General features: G+C 45.1%; 2 protein-coding genes across 2 annotated transcripts in view; both read left to right on the top strand.

Annotated features, from left to right (window-relative positions):
* The window catches only part of NEU2 (neuraminidase 2), a 32,977-nt gene extending 25,713 nt beyond the window's left edge, over positions 1-7,264 (top strand). Inside the window, exons 2-3 of the mRNA XM_009947393.2 lie at positions 4,402-4,606; positions 6,326-7,264. Coding sequence (XP_009945695.2) covers positions 4,402-4,606; positions 6,326-7,264 — 1,144 coding nt within the window. The remainder of the gene's footprint in view (positions 1-4,401; positions 4,607-6,325) is intronic.
* A 5,196-nt stretch (positions 7,265-12,460) lies between these two features.
* The window catches only part of INPP5D (inositol polyphosphate-5-phosphatase D), a 53,963-nt gene continuing 49,755 nt past the window's right edge, over positions 12,461-16,668 (top strand). Inside the window, exon 1 of the mRNA XM_009947394.1 lies at positions 12,461-12,594. Within this exon, the coding sequence (XP_009945696.1) occupies positions 12,461-12,594 (134 nt within the window). The remainder of the gene's footprint in view (positions 12,595-16,668) is intronic.

Here is a 16,668-nt window from a genome sequence, read left to right as displayed (position 1 = left end):
ATGCAATATCCCAATAGAAATGTCTTCTTTAAGTGAAACAAGAAATGTATTTCAGCGTAGCACTTAGTTGACTTTTATAAGTTTGGAAAACACTGTAAGTCCAGGTCTAATGTTGAGTAGAGAATGACTGAACCTGGATTCTTGTGCCTGCCTTGAAAAGCAGAATTTTATTTGGTTTTATGCTGGACTCTCTTGGGGTTTTTTTGTTTGCATTTTCCCCTCAGATACAAAAACCACAAACCAACCCATTTAGGAAGGTTTTATCTCAGTTACTTAAAGAACAAGCTGCCACCTGCACAGAGCATGGAGCACTCTGACAGGGACCAAGGGGTAGACTTTATGTCAATATGTCATTTCTGACATACTGTCATTTCAGCTTGGATTTGAACATACTAAGGACAGGTTTTTACAGAAGATGAGGCCAGTGGAAATATTATGCTTTTTAGTCACTTTTCTTGGAGAGGGTTAAAGCAAATAAACATGCAAGGGCTCATCCTGCTTTATAGACAAGTCCATGTGAGCTGCCTTGAAGGACGGAAGTGGAAGGAACAAGTACCCTCTCCTGGTGTCTACTGGCACCAATCCCTTACTGCAACTTGGGCTCCTTCCAGGCATTGGATCCATGCACCATTGTTGACAACTGTTATTTCTTTTGACTCTTCTGGTGTGCTGGAAACAGTCTCTGCTTTGGAAATCATTACAGCTGTATAACTTGCAAACTATGAGTAATGGTTTCCTCCAAGTTAACTCCCCCCTTTTCCTATGTTTTTCCACTGTGCTTGTCTTTCTCCCTGTCTGCCCAGTTCTGCCTGGAGGTGAGGTATTGGATCTTAGTGCAGCAGCTTCTCTAGAGCCTTGGAGAGGAATTGCAGGTAAAAATCAGCTTCCCTGAACAGGACATTTCTCAAGGATAAGCCTGGGAAATAAATTAAAAACTTCAGTAAATTCTGAAATGCAGAAGGGAATACTGGCTTAATTGCTATGTAATAAATTTTCCTTCTCCTCACTGTCATCTGGAAAGAGGTTACCAGCGGCCTCTTTTTCTCCTAGCGAAAAATTACCACATCAACTCTGCTTCCCCTTTCTCACCCCTTTACCTCACAAAAGTACATTCTCTCCAATGTGATTGAATTGGTACAGGTCTAAGCATTGTTGTTGGTTTCTGTACAGCTCTCCAGTCTCCTGCTTGTATTTCAGGCCTTTGTGTTCCCCGAATTTTGTCTTTTTTCCAGTTATAGCTCTTGGTCTTTCAAAAGATATTGCCATGGTCTACAAACTTTGTCTTGCCAATGTCTTTAGATGATGCTGGCTGCAACACTGCCACCTTCTTCCTTGCAGGCCAGCCAGTGCTGTTTCAGTAGAGTTTAGGAACACAGTAGCATCATGGATGTGTGCATCCCTTGGCAACTTAATCTCCAAGGGACTGGCATGTATGATTTGAATTCCTGGAGTGCTAGGGTATGAGCTTTTGAGCACTCTTCATGTGGCTGTCCTGTTGATGATTTGCTGTCCTGTCAATGATTTGCTAATTTTATTTCTGTTTTATTCAGGAGGGTGTAGCTAGTGTTTTTGCCTTTGAGAATGGGTAGAGGTCAAGAGAAAAATCAATTCCTTTCAATTGTCTGGAGAAGTAACTAAAGCAGCACTATTTTTTAATATCTCTTAAGAACTTTAAGCTTATTTAAAGATTCCGCATTTGTGTTTCTCACTGTTGTGACTCAATCTCTGCTTGAGGATCCATGAGGGAGAAGGCAGAAGCTGAACACTGACTTCAAGTGTGTTTAGAAAAGGGTGGAAGAGTTCCTCTGCAGATGGACAGATAGCGTGTATGTGTGTATATATGCACACAGACATAATGCCCATACTGTGTGTAGGGAGTATATATACAAACGTGTGTGTATGTGTATACACAACTCGCATATCCCTGTTTAGTCTCTGAATAGATGGAAGTGTCACTTGCTTCTAGTATTTTCCTCGATTATAGTTGTGGATGCTGTGTCCAGGAACCTCAGACTTGTTTCTGTGGCAGCTATTCCCAGGCTTTCAACATCCCACCTTCCCTCATTCCTCATGTGTCGATAAGAGGAAAAGAAGAGTGTTGTGACACCCACACTGAGCATCTCGTGGAGGGGCTAAGAGCATGGGTAGAGATGTCTGCAGATGACAAGCTCATACAGGAAGGACTCGGGTATAGTAGGCTGCACTGGTCTCTTGGCTTTGCACTGGGGCTTTGTGAGGCAGCCCAGATCTCTCTCTCAATCTCCCTCTCTTTCTTTTCTTTTCTTTTCTTTTTTTTTTTTTTTTTTTTTTTTTTGGTGCCTCTTTCTTGCCCTGCCTTGAAGCAGAATTGCAATAACAGAATGGCATCATGAGCAGGAATGCTAGAGAACCTGTGCTGCACTAGACAGGCTGACTAATCTCTCTTTAAATAATCTCCCTTTAAATAGTCTGGAAGCACTGTAGTGAGCTTCTGTTTCAGGAGCCATGAGAACACAGCCATGACTGTGGTCTATATAAATAGCCAGATCCATGCTGGTTAGTAGTGAACAGCACAGTTATTTGTTCTAGGAAGGTGTTCCTATTTTATTCATGTTGCATGGATAGCTGTGATCAAATTATGGTAATGTTTCTCTATAGCAGTGGTGCTGCTGCCTTTTCTCAGACTGCCGTATTGTCAGTGACAGTGAGGAGTGAGCAGGTAGCTTTTGGAGATAGACTTCTATCTCCAGTGGCTTTGCATCTGAGTGGCAATGGGGCTGTGGCTTGCTGGGGTCTGTACAGTAGGCTTTAGCTAAAACAGTGCAGTTCAAACTTTAATCAGTGCTGTAAGTTCAAAAAAATCTCACTGATATTTATAAAATCTAGAAGGTGAGAGCAAGGAATACTTGAATACTCACTGCCTAGCTATGAATCTGGACAGAGTGTAATGTGATGGTCCTGTCTGATGAGGATGAACTTGCCTTATTTGTGCTGTCCTAACTCAGTAATGTAAAAAAAAAAAAAAAAAAAATAAAAAAATTGTTAACCAAGTCTATGTTAGTTATCCTGGCTAAAATAATCTTTTCTTTTGTAATATGGAAGAGTGTAAATGATTGTCCAGGTAGGTACAGGCACTCTGCAGATGCATTAGCTATCTTCAGTTGGCCTCCATCTGGTCCTGAATTATCAAGAAAGCCTTTGAAAACATAAGGATCTGATACACGGCCACTCTAGCGCTTTCCAAGATTTAGGTAAATAGGAGAATCCTCAATGAAGAGCACAGCAAGTCTTGCCTCAGCTGAGGTAGGAGGCATTTGAATTTCTTACTCATAGTGTATTGTCATCTTCTCTCTGCTATCCTACCCACTCAATGCGTCAGAGACCTAAGGCTTGATTTACTTTTTTTAATTTTTTTTTTTTCCCCATCCCTGCCCCCTGCTAAGCAGAGGATGTTTGGGCCTTCAATTTTGTGGTGCATCATGTCAGAGATCCTTTTTCTTTCTTCTTTCTTTTTTTTTTTTTTTCTTTTTTTCCCTTTTCCCCTCCCCTCTGCTCAGATATAATTCCCCTGAGCCAGTGGGTTTTTACCAGGGTAAGTGAGCTCACAGGAGAGGCTTGATGCAAGAGGACAGAGGGTTGAGTGGGTCTGAGGAGAGGAAGAGAGACTATTTGGGGGCATAGTACAAACTGGTTACACTTAGAAAGCTTCTCCAAATGCCCCCTCATGTTTGTCTTCCTAATGTTGCTTTTAAGTCACTGTACAGATGACAGGATTTTTGCCTGGCCAGAAGCCCTACCTGATGGGATGGGACACCATTCAGACTGTTCTTTAATCTTACAGGGGGAGGGATATTATTTTTCTTTTCATACTCAGTGCTTACCATCCTCGAATAGGGGCACATCTGGGATCAGGGGTTGCCTCAGTGTGTCATTTATATGGGATTTTAAGCTCATATTTGGCAAAGCAGAAGTTCTGTGCTGTGTTTTGGAAACACCATCAACAAAGACAGTAATGGACTTCTGATGGAAAATACTATAATGTTTGATTATCAACAGTCTTCTGAATTGCAAAGCAAACCCACAACAATCCCAGCCTGTGAATTTAATTAAAAAGAAAAACCAAACCACAGACCGCTTTTTCATTAACTGTTTTTAGTGTACTTACCTTACGTCACTCCAGTAAGATCAACCAGGCTGTTCCTGGGGTAAGTCTGGTCTGCGTTGCCAACTAGTGTGCAGCACATAGGTTCTTTTTGGAAAAGCACAAGAAAAAGACAAAGCTGAAAGTAGCAGAAATCATGTTTCAATGCAGGACAGGTTCCACTGAACAGGGAGGGCAAAAAGCAGCACAATCTGCCCTGTCACATTTTGCAGGGCTAAGGGTGAGTCAAAATGCAATACATTTTGTTGTCTTCCCTTTAGCACAATGGCTTCATTTCCTGTCTTGAAGCAAGCGACATTGTTCCAGAATGGTACCTGGAGCTATCGAATTCCAGCCCTGCTCTACCTGCCACGTTTCAGCATCATCTTGGCATTTGCTGAAGAACGAGAGGATGTGGTGGATGAACATGCCAAGCTAATTGCGATGCGCAGAGGTGTTTATGACCCAACCACGCACCATGTTCAGGTACCAGTGTGGGGAGAAAATGGGGAAGACCGCCCACCTGTACTGCTGCCCTGTCCCCAAATGAGTTGAATGTGTTTGCCCTCTTGCTGTAGGGAGAGGGCAGCTTCTCCTCCTCCCCAGTTATAGGAGACAAATCTGCTTATAAGCAATGCATGTGTCATTATAACTGCTGGGATTCAACCCCATGACTGGGCAGCTGTTGGAGGGACTAAAGTGGGCAGGCACAGCAGATTTTCTGGGGATGGCTTTGACCTATCATCATAGAGCTGGGGAAGCAGACAGAGAGATGGGACAAAAGTCCTGTTGCAATAGCAAGGCTGTGAAGGAGAGGCAGAAATGGGGAGTGCCACAGGGATGGGGAGGAGTGAATTAGCAATCAGTGGCTATGTTTTTAAACTCATCTTCTTAAGACTAGTTTCTCATTTAAAAAATAGTTGAGAACAGCTAGTCTCCCCACGCAAAAGAGCGTCGTCTGGTTGTCTGTGCCAGTGAATTGGCTACCTTATTAATCTACCAGTTATTATTAACAGTTATCTTGCTGGGTGACTGGGGGTGGTGGATACTCTATTTATAATTTTTTTTTTTGCATTTGCAAATGCATTAATGTCTTAGGGGAAAAAAAAAAGAAGTCATTATATTTTTCTATTCCAATCCTTCATTGGTGACTGGTTGTCTTAGATTAAGAGCTGGAGTCTGCCTAGCAGAAGCAGCCTCTGAGTGCACCTGCAGTGTCATTCCATTCAGGTAACATCTTGTGTAACCCCCTGTAATTTAGTTAAGTAGGGCTCAGTTGGTCATAAACTTAGTAATTTTTGTTCACATGCTAGAGTTTCTTAAAGTGGAAATATTAAATATCCAAAAAAATGTTAATACTGGTTGAGTAGACAAAGATAAGACGTGACCAAAAAGGGTAATCAGCAAGTCAGGGTAGAAAAGCTAATTAGTATAATCTTACTGGAACATAGTGCTTCTTTTCCCAAGCCAATTACACTATGTAGGAATAATTTTCTAATTGCAATATTGGTGTTAGAAATGTGTTTGTGTTATGCGCTATTCATGTAAAGAAAGACAAGGCTTGGAGGGTAGTTCTACCTGCTCTGCAGCCTATTTTCTGCGTCATACAACTCAGGGTCCAAATTTCCACACCAGAGTGTGGAAAGCCATGCAATCAGCTCTAGCAAGGTGCCTCAGTGTAAGCTGGAATGCCCATTCACACATGGATCAAAATGAAGGAATAGGAGTCATAATGGAAAGGAATTTGTCAGCATCCAAGATACCTGAAAAGGGCTCAGCTATCTAGCTGACTTCCTAAGAAACACTGACACAGCACAGTGTCTGTACCAGCACACTTTGACCACTGGCCATGTCTGTGTGTCATAGATATCTATTTGTGAGAATTTCTGAAAATTCGGCTACTGCAGTTTTTCAAACAGTGTCATCAGACACTAGCTACATTGAGACAAAGCTATCAGCTCCTCAGTGAGTAGTAGTTAAAAAGGACATAACCCACCTGTTTGGTGAAGTGCGCCTGCATTGTGTCATCCAAATAATTTTCACTTATGCTTGGCAATGCCAGTATATTGTCATCCCATTTCTTGCTCCTCTTCTGTTCTTCTCGTGCTTTTCTGTAACTTTTATCCAAGCATCCTTATGCTGTAACGTGGATCTATATGTAATCGTGTGTTTCATTCTTGTCTCCCTTCACACGGGCCCTGGCAGTGGAATAGCATGGAGACCATTGTCAGTGCACAGCTGAAACACCACCGATCTATGAACCCCTGTCCTGTTTATGATGAGGTCTCAGGAAAACTGATCCTGTTCTTCATAGCTGTCCCAGGAAAAATCTCTGAGCAGCATCAGCTCAGGACGAAGATCAACTTGGTACGTCTCTGCTACGTCACTAGCATGGACCAAGGATGCACCTGGAGCACTGCTCAGGATGTCACCAATGATACCATTAGCACTGAGTACAAGAACTGGGCCACTTTTGCAGTGGGGCCGGGTCATGGATTACAGTTGCTCAACGAGGCCCGGAGCCTTGTAATTCCTGCCTATGCGTATCGTATCTTGGACCCTAAGCAACGCCCCACCCCTCATGCCTTCTGCTTCCTCAGCTTTGACCACGGGACAACATGGGAGATGGGGAACTTCGTGGAGGAGGAGAGTGCAGTGGAGTGCCAGGTAGCAGAGATACACACCTGTGGCAGGAAGGTCCTCTACTGCAATGCAAGGAGCAGCAGAGGAGCCAGAATCCAGGCTGTCAGCTACAACTACGGGGTGGACTTTGAGGAAGGCCAGCGGGTTGAAATGCTAGTAGAACCTCCCTTTGGATGTCATGGAAGTGTTACTGCCTTCCCACCTCCCTCTGATGTCAGATGCCAAGATAGTTGGTTGCTGTACACTCATCCTACAGACCCAAAGGGTCGAAGAGATTTAGGAATTTACCTCAACAAAAGCCCTTTAAATCCAGCATGCTGGACAAAACCAAGCATCCTCTTCAAGGGCCTGTGTGCTTATTCGGATCTGCAGTACATAGGGGTTGGGCCAGATGGCTCACCCTTGTTCTCCTGCCTCTTTGAATATGGGACCCGCCAACAATGTGAAGAGATAATATTTGTAATGTTCACTTTGAAGCAAGCATTTCCATCAGAGTGCTGATCTCAAGCCTTTCCATCAGCATCCCTCTAAAACCCACCTTTTTGTTGATACTTCTTTTCACTGCCACTTCTCATCTTTCAGCAAAAGGATTTTGAACTCCTCTTGCACCCTTAGTTTGGCATTGGCTTGTGGTGTCTACAGATTACAAAGTCTATTAAACGTACTAAAACTGAACATGGATTTGGTTTTGTTTTCTGTTGCCTGTTCTCCCTTCTTGCCTTTCCCTTCATCTGCCATCTATAAACATCACATGCTTAAAACCTTTGTGTAGGGCCTCTTGCCTTGAGGCCTCAGTAGGTTTAATTAGGGATGCGCACACTGACAGTGCAGGGCCTGAGGAGAGCAGTGATTTTATGCTGAGCTGTACTTAGTAAGTTGCGGAGAAAGTGCTAGAGAGGACACTGGGCTTACTGCCTGTATCTGCAGTTCCCTTCTTCAGAAAACTGCTTTGGCTCCAGCTACGTGTGCTGCTTCTTGCGGTCAGTGTAGCAACTTGCTGGCAACTCTGGCTTTCAGAGCTTGCTGTCTTCACATTTCACCAAGGCCATGGGATGTCTTGCTCTTGGGATATTCCTTGCCCACTTCCACAGTGGATTTAGGGTTGCCTTGCTGAGTTCCTAGGCTCCCCGAGGGACTTCTGTCTAATTTGCCCTTCTTCTTACTTCCCATGCTGTATGTTCTTGCTCATTTGCCCTTTTGCTTCTGAGAAGCTGCAGTTTCTCATGTGTTAGAAAACCACAGCCTCATGTGCTCCAGCTGTTTCCTCTCCCTGGGCAGCAGCAGCAGGACCCATGCAGGACACCAGGACCTCCCCATGTTGGGGGACAGGGCAAGTGGCAGAAATGGCTTTTTGCCTGTATTGAAACTGCAGGATCAGGAGAGGTCTGCAGAGGGAGCTCCCAAATTATGGTCAGGAGGGGAAATACTCGCTGGTCTTTCTAAAACAAGTGCTAAGCTATGATCCACACAGCAACTGCTCTTATTGCTGACAACCCAATGTCTTGCAAGCATGGCTGTTTTTATTAGAGTATTATTGGCATACGAGGCAGTGTGTGAAACAAATAATATTGCTGTGCTTCCAGAAAATTGCAAAGGCACAGGTGTCAGAGGAAGGGGACCTGACCAAGCCCGGAGCAGCATGAGAATGCTCAAGCTGGAAAGCTTTCCAACATAGACAGATTTTCAGCAGGTTTCTGAAGGAAACAGTCCCAGTTTTGGTGAGAGAGAGACTATTCTGAGGCTATGGTGTGCTTTGAAAGGAGGCATTATGCAGTGAGTAGACAAGGGGAGTGACCAGGAATGAATGGGTACCAAGAGAGACACGTCCAAGCAGATGGAGTTAGGAAAGCTTTACCTATGCCTCTGGACAAAATTCTGCTTTGTGAACCAGTCTGTGCTTGTTTGCTGTGTGCTGTATTCTGTGTGTGTGCAAGTGTGGAATGGCTCTAAGGAAAATATGTTTGTTTGCTTTATCGGTGAAGAAAAATACTCGCTTTCCAGAGCGCTCTCGGAATGAATCCCCTGTCAGGTCCCATAGGATCCTTTGCATTGTCACTGCTCAGGTCTGTGAGTCTCTGCTTGCTCATTGCCCCCACCCTTGCCTTTTATTGCTGATAGCTTTCAGAGGTAATGGGAGAAGAGCCCCTGATTTTTCTCACTATCTAGGTTTGTTTCAGGGCACCTGGAGGCACCAAGGGAGTGCAGGGATCTCATGGCCTTCACAAATACAGGTATAATTCACTGAGCCTTTCCCAAGCAGCAGGTCAGTAATATGCTGGGCTGGAGTAGCACAGAGTGGCTCAGCTAACCAGTACTTTGTGAGTATTACTCATGTGCTCTTTAGCTGTCGGCCCTAAATACACCTTGGTGGCCAATAGCTTCTTACTGATGCCTAATGAGGGAATGTTATATTTAGACTTCAGTAAAGCTAACTGCTGTCCTATAACTTAACCTCCCTTGTCCAGCATACTATGAAACACTTTTGTTTCATGACATCAAAATACATCTTTGAGAACTTTTCATCCAACCAAGCCTGGTAGTGCCCATGCTGATGTAGTGCACAGGCTGGATATATGTGGGAGTTTTAGATGGTCACTGTGCATCTTGAATATGCTACAGACAGTATTTACCCACTGGTTCTGGACAGGCTGGTGAGTTCACAGCCAGCTGGCACAATACTACCTGGACATCTGTAGCAAACCCAGTTTAGATAAAGCGTTAATTGCAATGTCTAAGAGACAGCTTGCAATAGAACCCGAACGTGGGGAAAAGTAATGTTTGCTTTGTCCATAGACTGCAAGGGCTGCACTTTTTGATTATCCAACATCAAAACGTGTCCCAGTTCTTTGTCTGTGGCCTCATTCCCTCAAGTAAGATAACTGCAGCAGCAGTATTTCATTTAAACTGAAAGCTTCTGTTGAGTCTGGGTTGGATTTTTCTGACAGATGCACCCATTATTCTTTTGTTTTACAAGGGTAGCTCTTAGATGGTGCTTTGTCCTGACTGTGGGGTGACGGTGTAGACTATTCGAAGCACATCCTATTCCTTGTGGAAACCTTAGGTCTGTGCTGGTTACTTTTGTACTATCACCTGACATGTAACTGGTGCAGGCTGATTGCTTCACTCCTGCTCTATGGCAAGCACTCTAGCTCCCCTGTAGATAACTTTTCTAATCTCTTCTTCCTCAGATCTACTCACCAGCCTTCTCTGACACAGGCATGAATGGAAAGAAAATGAATGGTGTAAATATCTCCTGCAGAACAGCCTCTTGTCTCTGTGTGGGACAGAAGAAGTCACCGCTGTCCTTTGGAAATCGGGTAGTTCAGGATACACACACACTTGTTTGCTGACCACCCAGGTATTGGTCTTTCTCCAGTGCTGCAGAAGTAAAACAGATGCCATTTCCTCTTCAGGCAGCATTGCAAATGAGCCATTAGGGATCACGGAGCTGTTTATGTTAGGAGATTGGAATTCACCTTTTGAGCAGCTAGAGCTGTACTGTGCTTTCTTTTAGAACCAATAAATACTCACAGAAACAAGCCTGCACATCTTATTGCCACAGTCAGACATGTGTTTGGATCCTATCCCCTTGCTTATGTCTTCAAGTCAAGGAGTTGTGTGTGGCTGGACAGGGGATTCACACATTTGAAGGAAATAGCAGCAACTTGCTAAAAACTGAAGTTGGTGGCGGGATGGATAGGAGTTAAGTGTTAAGTATACAGCTCAGCTAATCGGTCTCAGATGTCTAACCAGGGCTTGTATCTCTCTATTACCTTGTGTTAACTTGCAGAAGGTCAGGAGAAGCTCTCCAAACACAGTTTCATTCCAGCAAAACTCATGTTGTGCAGCAGCTCTGTCCACTCTACATCCACATACAGGTCCGTTGCATGGAAAGCACTGTGAGGTCAAGCAGCGGGTTGACATTCAGAGCTGTTCTTCTTCCTGCTGCAGCTGTGCTCCAGAGAAGCTACTGTAAGTATCAGAAATCCCAAGGAGCTGGTACAGGTGAGGCTAGCAGCACACTATGGCCAGGCAGGACTGTCAAAGGAGCTGCAGAGTCCCTTTGCAGACACTCATCTCAGTGGAGAAAATAGGGTTGTAACCACTCTGTAGCTTACAAGAGCTTACAGCTACTGTCCATGCAGAGCCACTTTGTGGCATTCAGCCTCTGACTCCATCAGGACACCTGAATCTGTGGGAGTTTGGCTCCTGAAGCCCTATATGGATCTGGGTGAAGCTGAAGGGCACATCCCGATGAGCTAATTTTGGTCTGTAGACAGTGCTTGCTCAGTGTGGACAGGAAGCCCTGCATGTTGCAGTTCTGCCCATTTAGCAGGGTCCTGTGCTGGCTGCACGACTTTGAATTGCTGGTGCCCACAGTTTAATCTCAATGGCAGAGATCAAGCTTGACACTGCGCAGCATATGTCTGGTTAACTGAAAGCACCAGGAAGGCCAGCAGACAAATGCTCTCCATACCCAGAAATTCTAGTCTCCCACTTTGGTGGTAGACTGCTCCCTCCTGCCTTGCTGTCCATGCTGTGTACAGGGGCAGCACTCCACATGTGATCCGGGTACCATGGTTCCAGCACTTCTGGCTCTGGGAGGTGAGGGTTGCATAGGGCTAACAGTGTCTATGCCTTTCCTGGGAACTCTCTCCCTCAGACTCTGTAGTCTGAGTCTCAGACAGAGTCCCAGCTCAGCTGCTGCTTTTAGGTATAGCTCAAACGTAGATGTGCAGAACTGCTGCCTTCTAAGGCAGAGTGGTTGGAGGTACAGGATAGGCAACCAAATTTGCTGTGCAGGCAGTGCCCCTGTAGCAATGTCCTTCATTGCTGCAAACATGCCCCTCATTGCTCTGCCTTGGAGATGCAGCACTGAGCATGCCACACAACATAGACAGGAGGCAGATGTGCAAAGAAAAGGGAAGTGAAAGCTCCAGTTCTCCCCTCTTTGACGCAGGTTGCCAGACATTAAAAGATGGCTTTTCTCTATTCCACCTTTGGGGATTTAGAGTAGGAAAGATCTTTGAATCCATCTCTGTAGCTGGCAGGGAGCTTTGGTCACAAATCCCCGGAGCAAATCAGCCTCTAAGTCTGCTTCTGTGCATGGAAACATGCAGGGGTAATTTTTTTTTTTCAGTTCTTTGAAGTCCCCTCCTCACACCTAGCTAGATATGAGGACTAGACAAGGCAGGAATGGGGCAGTCAGTGCCAAGTATCCAATGCACAGTGTGTTTCTGGTCAGTCTGAGATTTATTTATTCCTTGTGGAGACCTGTAGTGTGTAGGTCAGACAGACAGGAAAAAGATGGAGACTCAAAGGGTCTGCAAGAGATCGTAAATGGGACAGCAGGCCACCAAAGCCTGGGGGACTGAATTGGTGGGCAAGCAGGAGAGATCCCCAGCTGGGACTTTTTGATATGGAGTATTAGGACATGAAGGGGGAGGGAAAAGCAGGGAACACGGGCTTGCTAGTCACTTCAGTTGCAGCATGAAGAGGGAGAGCGGGGGCTGCAGGAACATGTCACGCTCTGAGCTGTTTGAGTTGAGGAAGTTGTCCGCGGCTGAGTTTCCTTTCCCTCTCTGTACTATTGAAACAGGAAGCTGGTGAGCTGAAGCTGCCTGATCGTTACACACAGACACACAGGCAGCTCTGGCAGCTCCTGTATTGGCATTCAGGTTTCCTCCAGCTCCAGCGATGGATCAGTGCTGGTACCACGGCAACATCACTCGTTCCAGAGCCGAAGACCTGCTCTCCAAAGTAGGCAAGGATGGCAGCTTCCTTGTGCGGGCCAGTGAGTCAGTTGCTTCGGCATATGCACTCTGCGTGCTGTAAGTACAGCTTTCAACCCCGCGCGTTACATGGACACTTTTGTCCATGCTTTGGCAGGGTGTTACCCCCTGCACCCTCTCCAGCACGGTGGCAAACAGCCACTGTACCCACTGGGAAGGTGCATCCCACATCAGAGAATGGCAGGTTTCACCTGACTGGGCCACAGGGTAGGGAAGGCTTGGGAGCAGGGCCAGTCTGAACAAACCCCATATTCTTTTACTGCTGTACTGCTCATGCTACTCTTGCCCCTGATTCAAAAGGAGAGAATAATCAAAGATGCTGTGGCTGTGCTCTGAAAGAAAATAACCTCTTGACCTCTTTGAGCCTGTTAACAAATTGGGTCAGATATTTACATTTAACAGCTCAAGTATGGAGCTTGGTACCCTCCCAGGCACTTTTCTCACCCTGGTTCAGCATATGTTTGACCCGCCTGCTTGTACAATGCTGTATACCATTCAGCAAAAGGCTTCAAACAGTTCCTGGAGCTGTGCATGATACACCCAGCACACCAGTGATTTCTAACTGCATCATGGATGTGGCTTACAGAGTAAATATTTCATATTTTCCCATTATATGGGAAATAGGGAGAGGAGAGAAGTGCTGGCAGCCCTGACCCCCCATTCTGGGATGGGGCTAGGGACCGGAGAGCAAGGCCTCCTGTCCTGGGTTTGTGAAGGGCAGGTGTTATTCCTGGAGGCAGGAGTGCAGGGGCAAGAGGAGATTGAATTCAGTAGGTGAAGGATGAAGCATTTGACTTTGCATTAGAGAGAGAGAAGATGGTTGTTCTTTGCTTAGGAGAGATCAAAAGAGCCTCTCTGGGACCCTGTTCTGCCTGTCAGATCCTCTTTGCTGCCATTGTGCAGCAGATTAATAAAACTTACTTCATCCTTACCCCATATTAAAATACAAGCAGGTTTCTCAGTGTAGTTTCTGAAAGCATGTTTCTTGCAGTGGTGAAGGTGGTGCTGCTGTTTACAACTCTGGTCTAACTGCTTGTCTTTGAGGTTGAACTTCTGGTGACAGCACAGTCTACTGCAGAGGATTCATCTGCAGGAAAGCATGGGGCTGGGTAACTGCCCTGTAAGTGTAGGCGTTGGACTGTCAGAGATCAGTGGCTGGGTAATGGGGGTGTTCACAAAGTGCAGAAAGCCTCTGTACATGCCTGTTAAGATGTTTGTAATAACATGGGGAAGAGTTTTGTCTTTCTGGAGGGAGCGGAGAAAGAAGGGTGGCTGCAGATGAATAGCCAGGACAGGCAGGAGGAAGGAGGGGCAATCAGGTTGCGCAGGCCTCGGGCCCAAGTTGCAGGTCAGGGAACATGTTACTAGAATACACCGTTGCTTCCATTGAGTGTTTTTAGTATGACCCTTTTGATTTGCCTTGTAACCAGCATGTACACAAATAATTTTTATAGTGTGATGGTGGGGATTATAGAAAGGGAAAGTGCTGTAAAAATGTCTACTAACATGTATTTGCATAAGTTTTTCCATTGTAAATGTTTACACAGCCAACTTTGAAAGCCTTTTGTGACTTGAGAGACATGGGATCAGGAAATAGAAACAATATCATGACCAGGATTTTCTGAACCGCAAGCCAAACGTTATGTTCTTAAATCCATTCTGAGGTGGCTAACATGAGTGGCTTGATTAAAGAAATGGGGAGCACCCAGCCTTGTCAGCCAAGAGCAGGCGGATTTGTGGTGCGAAGGGCTGGCATTAATTACAGTCTGAAAAACGTCACATAAACCTCTGTCAAAGTACCTAATGAGCTTTTGGCTTATGCTGGTTTGCATTAGTTTGTGAAGAGAAAGGGTTAAAGGTGGTGAATAAGTCTTTCCCTCTGAATGTCATCTTGACAAAATGGGCAGCTTTGCTGAAGCTGAAAACTTTCTCAGAGATTTATCAGTTTCAGCTGTGTTATTGACTGGAAGGTGTTTGAAGTTGGAGCTCTTCAGTTACTTCTGTTTAAAAAAATAGAGAGGCTGGAAGCAAAGAATGAGAGAGGGGGGAATTGAAAGCCTGACTGAAAAAGGTTTTCACAAAAAGAGAACTGTGTTGAAAGTGAGAAAGTGCCAACTGTGTATAGATAAGAAAAACAAAAAACCCATGAAATTTGCTCTGAAAAAGAAATGTCATATTCTACAAAGCTCTAATATTTATTGGGCAGATCAGTCAAAATTCAGCAAAAGCACATATTATTATTATATCATAGAATGAAATAGGCATTTTCTTTAAGAGCTGCTTTAGGAAAACAGAGTTTGTATAAATATAGACAAGTAAGGGAGGTGTATTTGCTGAGCCTTTTAAGAGTGCCTCCCCTCCTTTTCTGAAACTTGAAGCAGCAGCATTAAACTTCGCAGAGAGCTGAAACAGCAAAAGCAGAGGGAACGCTCCTCCCCCTGCACTACTGTCCTCTGCTCTACTGGTCACACTGCCCCATAAAAGGCAAGAAGCAAAGCCATTTTCTTCCTTCTTTCTCTGTGCCTGGATCATTTGATCTGCCAGTTTATGGACAAGAAATGGGCTCTTTAACTTACCTGGAGGGGAATGCCTGGATCCTGAAATCAAAAAGAGCCTGCTTAGCATTCACAGTGTGCTGCACCTGAACCGGTATCATGCCTCCAGGGGATCTTCTGTTGGTGATTCAAGTGTGAATGGCTGCAAGGTTAGCCTCAAAGGCTAGCTGCAGCTTTGGGCTCCCTCTCAGAGGACACTGCCTGTGAGATGATGCCATTTCCAACCCCCTGGGAGGATGGCCTCTCTTGTGGTGCACTTAGCACCATGCCTAGCATGGCAGCCCTGTCTAGGATTTCCAGGTGCTCCCAATATCCACATCATCTCTTGTGCATAAAACCATGTACCGCAGGAGATGAAAGAGAAAATACAAGCCTTGTCCACCTTCCTTCTCTGGTTGGTTGAGAGGACAGAGAAATGGACAAAGTACTTGGAGACATGTTTAAGTGGAGGCTGATGTCATATTTACCCCCCACATAGACAGCCTGAATAGTGCTTGAGCAATTCTGAACTCAACCCAGTTTTTAGGGAGGACCTGGAATGTGACAGTAATTGGGACCACATAACTTGACACTTAGGGTGCTGAGGAGAAAAAGCCTAATGGTAGAAATGGAGTAAGAGTTCCAGTCTTCTCCATCGGCATGCACTGAATTAGGAGACTGCTGAAAAGGATTCCTGCTTTTGATCCTAGGAAGTGCTCCTCCCTGCTCCTGTCCCACCCATCAGCCCTTCTTGCCTTCCTCTTCTTCTGATCTTACCTGTCCTCAGCTTAAACCTCTTTACGAGTATCATGACAACAGCCTCATAAGGCCTGTGTGATGGGGCACTTTCTGGGAAGGTAGCAAGGAGGGTCCTCTTGTGATGCAAGAGCCATTCAGCTGGTTTGTTTATCAGTTTCATAATCTCCACACACACAAATTTTCTCTCATCAGCTGCATGAGCAGTTCTGCTTAGCCCTCTTTGCATACCAGCAGGAGGAAATGGTGTAAGAGAACTGCATTGACAGATAAAACCAAAACCCATACCCTTCCTTGGGGCATATCCTCATCCTCATGGCGTTGATTGCCCTGGGCTTGGTGAAATTAGCAGTGTTGTGGCAATCCAAAGCAACTGGGGATCATGTCTGTGACTTCCAGTTCTGTACCAGATCATCAAATGTGTGAATGAATAGGTGCCTGTGAAATGGTGTTGCGTTGCCTAGTGAAGCGGTACTGAGCTCCGAGAGCAGTTCTAATTCTTCTGTGTTCTTTGTATTAATGCATCAAAAGATACAGGTTCATGTGGATACATGACAAAATCCTCCAAACACCCTGGAAAAACTCAGCTATGATTTACAAGTAATTTCATTTCCAATTGCTCTTTGTGATTCCTTGTATAAGGCTGCCTAAAATCCTGGCGACCTCTTTCTCTCTCCTGCATAGAGTGATTCTGAAAGGCATATGATTAATAGACTCACAACATAATTGTAAAAGAGATGAGGATGTTTTATGGATCTGCCTGATCTCCCCAGCTGGGAGGCTGACCTCGGCCCACATTTCATGATGATTCCACAGGTTTTTG

The sequence above is a fragment of the Leptosomus discolor genome, chromosome 7, assembly GCF_034619465.1.
Source record: "Leptosomus discolor isolate bLepDis1 chromosome 7, bLepDis1.hap2, whole genome shotgun sequence".
NCBI classification, from domain to species: Eukaryota; Metazoa; Chordata; class Aves; order Leptosomiformes; family Leptosomidae; genus Leptosomus; species Leptosomus discolor.
This window is presented reverse-complemented; position numbering and strand designations above follow the sequence as displayed.